The 6,000-nt window shown below is 44.7% G+C and overlaps 1 protein-coding gene across 1 annotated transcript in view; it reads right to left on the bottom strand.

Annotated features, from left to right (window-relative positions):
- The window catches only part of me2 (malic enzyme 2, NAD(+)-dependent, mitochondrial), a 91,606-nt gene that overhangs the window by 47,824 nt on the left and 37,782 nt on the right, over positions 1-6,000 (bottom strand). The window contains exon 6 of the mRNA XM_070867497.1: positions 4,893-5,054. Coding sequence (XP_070723598.1) covers positions 4,893-5,054 — 162 coding nt within the window. The remainder of the gene's footprint in view (positions 1-4,892; positions 5,055-6,000) is intronic.

Below are 6,000 nucleotides of genomic sequence, written 5' to 3'. Positions count from 1 at the left end.
GGGAAGAGAGGGAGAGGGAAGAGAGGGAGAGGGAAGAGAGAGGGAGAGGGAAGAGAGGGAGAGGGAAGAGAGGGAGAGGGAAGAGAGGGAGAGGGAAGAGAGGGAGAGGGAAGAGAGGGAGAGGGAAGAGAGGGAGAGGGAAGAGAGGGAGAGGGAAGAGAGGGAGAGGGAAGAGAGGGAGAGGGAAGAGAGGGAGAGGGAAGAGAGGGAGAGGGAAGAGAGGGAGAGGGAAGAGAGGGAGAGGGAAGAGAGGGAGAGGGAAGAGAGGGAGAGGGAAGAGAGGGAGAGGGAAGAGAGGGAGAGGGAAGAGAGGGAGAGGGAAGAGAGGGAGAGGGAAGAGAGGGAGAGGGAAGAGAGGGAGAGGGAAGAGAGGGAGAGGGAAGAGAGGGAGAGGGAAGAGAGGGAGAGGGAAGAGAGGGAGAGGGAAGAGAGGGAGAGGGAAGAGAGGGAGAGGGAAGAGAGGGAGAGGGAAGAGAGGGAGAGGGAAGAGAGGGAGAGGGAAGAGAGGGAGAGGGAAGAGAGGGAGAGGGAAGAGAGGGAGAGGGAAGAGAGGGAGAGGGAAGAGAGGGAGAGGGAAGAGAGGGAGAGGGAAGAGAGGGAGAGGGAAGAGAGGGAGAGGGAAGAGAGGGAGAGGGAAGAGAGGGAGAGGGAAGAGAGGGAGAGGGAAGAGAGGGAGAGGGAAGAGAGGGAGAGGGAAGAGAGGGAGAGGGAAGAGAGGAGAGGGAAGAGAGGGAGAGGGAAGAGAGGGAGAGGGAAGAGAGGGAGAGGGAAGAGAGGGAGAGGGAAGAGAGGGAGAGGGAAGAGAGGGAGAGGGAAGAGAGGGAGAGGGAAGAGAGGGAGAGGGAAGAGAGGGAGAGGGAAGAGAGGGAGAGGGAAGAGAGGGAGAGGGAAGAGAGGGAGAGGGAAGAGAGGGAGAGGGAAGAGAGGGAGAGGGAAGAGAGGGAGAGGGAAGAGAGGGAGAGGGAAGAGAGGGAGAGGGAAGAGAGGGAGAGGGAAGAGAGGGAGAGGGAAGAGAGGGAGAGGGAAGAGAGGAGAGGGAAGAGAGGGAGAGGGAAGAGAGGGAGAGGGAAGAGAGGGAGAGGGAAGAGAGGGAGAGGGAAGAGAGGGAGAGGGAAGAGAGGGAGAGGGAAGAGAGGGAGAGGGAAGAGAGGGAGAGGGAAGAGAGGGAGAGGGAAGAGAGAGGAGAGGGAGAGGGAGGAGAGGGAGAGGGAGGAGAGGGAGAGGGAGGAGAGGGAGAGGGGAGGGAGAGGGAGAGGGGGAGAGGGAGGAGAGGGAGAGGGAGGAGAGGGAGAGGGAGAGGGAGAGGGAGAGGGAGAGGGAGAGGGAGAGGGAGAGGGAGAGGGAGGAACAAGAACAAACACATAGAAGAGATGCACAGAAACACACATTTTCCAGGGAGACTGTAGTGAATAATTGTTAGAGTAAAACAGAGACTAAAAGAATATATGAACAGACTCAGTGGCCATGTACAGCACACAGAATGGATTGCGTCAAGACCGGCTTTTCTCTTTGTTTTGAAAGAATATGACGACTATACACTCAAATATTTGCTACCACAGAAATTAACAGTTTAATTGGGAGAATTCGAATTCGAACAAAATGTGTGTTTTTGACACCAGAAAAGTCTAACAGGAATAAAACAGAATCCACAGAAATCAGCACACGCACATGTATCATGACTCACCGACAAAACTGAGAACCGGACGAACATTGCAACACAGCTGAGTAGGCAACAGTGGTAAATTAAGAGTACCAGCTACCACTCAATCAGTAAATTCAAAACAACAGACACCAGCAAGTTAAATGGCAAAGTGGACAGCAGGGAACTAATAAAAGTAACAGATAAATGGACATTAAAAATCAACAAGTTAATCGTAGCAGGCACCAGTGAATTAAAACCCCCTTCCTAACTTGACCACCTATTTCCTGTCCCCGTATCCACTAAGTGACTTTCATCTTTATTTGGCGGTTTACTTTCAAAGTGCTACAAGTGCTTCTGAATGTAAAAGCAAGTATAAGCCTCTTTCAACTATACAAGAGGCTTTTAGTTTGCAGAGACACTTAAAACATATATATATTTGTACAATATAATGAGTTTAAGTGCTTGTACAAATTCATGGGGATTAAAAATTCAATGGTGATGAATGGAATTGGTGGGGGGGGGGGGGGGGGGGGGGGGGGACCCCCAAAACAGAAAAATCAAAGAGCTCTCAAATTTTACATACGACAATACACACCCTTCAATTCCTGTTCATGCAGGCTGGGGCATTCTGTAAACAAAATGTACTGACGCACAGATGTGATTTAAAGCTCACTGTTGTGGGCTAAAAGTATTCAGTTGAAGCCCAGGCTTTGGATTCTGCCTGAGGCCAGCAAATAAAACGTTAAATGAAGACATTAAAAGACAAAAGATAATTCAATGGATAAATGCAATTGTGAAATGTGTATTTTATTCATTTTTTAAAACTCTTATTTTGGATTTTAAAAATCTCAGATGACAAGGAAAAAATGACAGCTGAATACAATTTTCAGAAAACATTCCAATGATTTCTGGAAACTTGGATCAGATTGTGCAATCTCAGGTAAATATCGATAAAATAGCAATTAGTGCGTCACACTAATGTTACATCTTTAACGTTGAAAATAACCTACCAGCGCCAGTTATAGGAGTGAAAAAATACAAGTACTGATGAGTTTTCAATGAAACACCCACCTCATGGTGTAACTTGCAGACAAGTAAAAGCAAACATCTTTCATCCTGTCCCTACTTTTGCTTCTCTACCACTAATTTGTCTCATCACCCTCCCTGAGGGAAATGCTTTATGCTCAAAGCACTTCAGCTGCAGCAAATGTTCACCAATATATACTTGAAAAGGAAAAATGTGCAGCACTATGGGGAAAGCGCATGGAGTGGAACTATTTGGATAGCTGTTTCCAAGAGTTGGCCCAGGCTGAATGACCACTTTCTGTGCCGTATGATTCCATGACTAACTATTTGCTTCACCAGACTTGAGGTGCATTATATAATTTTTTTAAATCTGCATTATAAAGGGTTTAAAAAGAAATAGAAAACTTTAATTAAATATTAAAGTATCTTTGTCTGAGGATCTGTGCAGAAAATCAACCTCACTGAAATCTTATCATAACAGCTTGGAGGCCCAAAACTTTCATACATGGTTTCAAATATGCTTTTAAAAATTCAGAAGGATTTAGTTAAAAATAAGTTTCAATATTTCTGAAGGAAAAGAAAATTGATTTAATAATAACTTATTGATTATAGTGCCTTTAACGTAGTAAAACGTCCCAAGACACTTCACAGCAGTGCGAACAAGACAAAACAGATAAATTTGACACCGAGTCATAAAAGAAGAAATTAAGGCAAGTGACCAAAAGCTTGGTTAAAGAGGTAGGTTTTAAGGAGCACCATAAAAGGAGGAAAGAGGGGTAGAAAGGCAGAGGGATTTAGGGAGGGAACTCCAGAGCCGAGTGCCCAAACAGCTGAAGGCACAGCCACCAATGGTTGAGCAGTTATAATGAGGGATGTTCAAGAGGCCAGAATTTGAAGAGCGCAGACATCTTGTGGGGTTGTGAGGCTAAAAAAGATTACAGGAGATAAGGAGGGGCAAGGCCATGGAGTGATTTGTAAACAAGGATGAGAATTTTGAAATCGAGGCATTATTTAACCAGGAGCCAATGTAGGTCAGAAAACATGGGGTGATGGGTGATCGTGACTTGGTGCGAGTTAGGCCACGAGCTGCTGAGTTTATGTAGTGTAGAATGTGGGAGGCCAGCCAGGTGTGAGTTGTAGTAGTCAAGTCTAGAGATAACAAAGGCATGAATGAGGGTTTCAGCAGCAGAAGAGCTGAGGCAGGGGCGGAGGCGGGCAATGTTATTGGGGTGGAAATAGGCAGTTTTATTTATGCTGCAGATATGCGGCTGGAAACTCATTTCAGGATCAAATATGACACCTAGGTTGTGAACATTCTTCATCCTCAGATTGATGCTAGGGAGAGGGATGGAGTCAGTGGTTAGGGAACACAGTTTGTGGCAGGGACCAAACATAATGGCTTCAATCTTCCCAATATTTAATTGGAGAAAATTTATGCTCATCCAATACTTGATGTTGGATACGCAATCTGACTATTTAGATACCAAGCAGGGGTCGAGAGAAGTGGTGGAGAGGTAGAGGTGGGTGTCGTCAGTGTACATGTGGAAACTGACTGTTTTTGGATGATATCGCCAAGGGACAGCATGTAGATGAGAAATAGGAGGGGACCAAGGATAGATCCTTGGGGGACACTAGAGGTAACGATGCGGGAGTGGGTGGAGAGATTTTCTGGCTACGATTAGATAGATAAGAATGGAACCAGGCAAGTACAGTTCCACCTAGCTGGACGATGGTGGAGATGCATTGGAGGAGGATGGAGTGGTCAACTGTGTCAAAGGCTGCAGACAGGTCTAGAAGGACGAGGAGGGATAGTTTACCTTTGTCAGTCATAAAGAATGTCATTTTGATTTACAAGTAAGTGACGGTGCAATTAGAAGACATTACACAGACCATAATTTTAACATTCAATATTCTAAAGATGCTATAAATACAAAAGAAAGGATTAGTTTGATGAAAATGGCTCCCATCAGATCTTAGACTAACAGCTTAAGCTACTGTGGCTTAAAAAAAAAGCATTTTCCCTCCCCATCACTCAGACCTACATTTTGGGTTGAAAACATTTAAAAATATCCAAAGCAGTTTTAAATAGAGTAGATATGCTTAAAATTTGATCCTCTGAATAGTGAGCTACCAACTAAACTGATTCATCTCATCCAGAGAGAAGGTTTGGCAGGTATTATAGAATTACATAATGCACAGTTGCATTAGTGTTTTGTGCAGTTACCTCATTATTTGTACCCACATCAATGCAAACAGGAAGGCAGGAATGGGGATCAATTCCAGCACATGTTGTATACAGGCACATCTTTCCCACTGGTATTCCCATCCCATAAACCCCCAGGTCTCCGAGTCCCAATATTCGTTCTCCATCTGTTACAACTACAGCCTAAGAGGAGAAATAAAATTACGAGTTATTAATCATGTGCAATCAACCCTTCAACATGCTTTTAAAATCACAGTATCACTACATTTAAAAAACACCATGTAACTAATAATTACTACATGAACTTAAATATTTAATCTTCCACATTTTTGTATACCTGTAGTACATTTATTTAAAAAAAAAATCAAGTTAAACATTCCCAAGTGCAACTGAGGCAAAGGTATTTAATTATTCTACGAGAATGTTGCAGCAACATTAGCAGTAATGCAAGGATTTAAATGTCAAACGGATCACGCAATTCTCTTCCCATTGCACGGATTAGTAAACTCAAAATAAATTTATCACCGAGGGCAAAGACCAGAAAAGCTAGAGTATTAGCAGAGAAAATAACTAGAATCTCAGAAACCTGCCCCCACCTCGTTCAAATCTATCTGCTTTTACAGTTTTGTGAATTTTTGTGTAAGAGTTTATTGCTGAGGAATGATTCAAGCATCAACTATCCCCAAATCCGATATAGTACGGATTGGCAATCACCTTCTCCAAGCAACTCGCACGGCCCAACCCGCTTACTTTTCCTTTAACTCCTCATCGTCTACCACCCTACCCAGAGTTCCTCCCCAAGATATGTTCCCTCCTTTTCTCACTCAGCCTCTGCACTGTGACTCCTCATCCTTAGTGACTTCAGCTCAGCTTTCTCTGCGCGCGCCCCCAACCCCCCACCCCCCAAACTCACCGCCCTCCTTTAACTTCTTCCTCCATATAAACTCTTCAACCCATATTTACAGCCATCCCGGGGCTGTGCCAGCTCCCAAGGCCTCTCTACTCCTCTGGTTTTAATGACCGACGAGGCCATTTCTGACCACTACATTGTATCCCTCACCACACATTCCCCTTACTCCCTTTCAAGTCATCTTCTTCTGCATCTGCCCTTGGAAAAGAAACTCAACTT

Source organism: Pristiophorus japonicus, chromosome 2 (assembly GCF_044704955.1).
Source record: "Pristiophorus japonicus isolate sPriJap1 chromosome 2, sPriJap1.hap1, whole genome shotgun sequence".
Lineage (NCBI taxonomy): Eukaryota > Metazoa > Chordata > Chondrichthyes > Pristiophoridae > Pristiophorus > Pristiophorus japonicus.
Note: the sequence above shows the minus strand (reverse complement) of the source record. Positions and strands in the feature narration are given on the sequence as shown.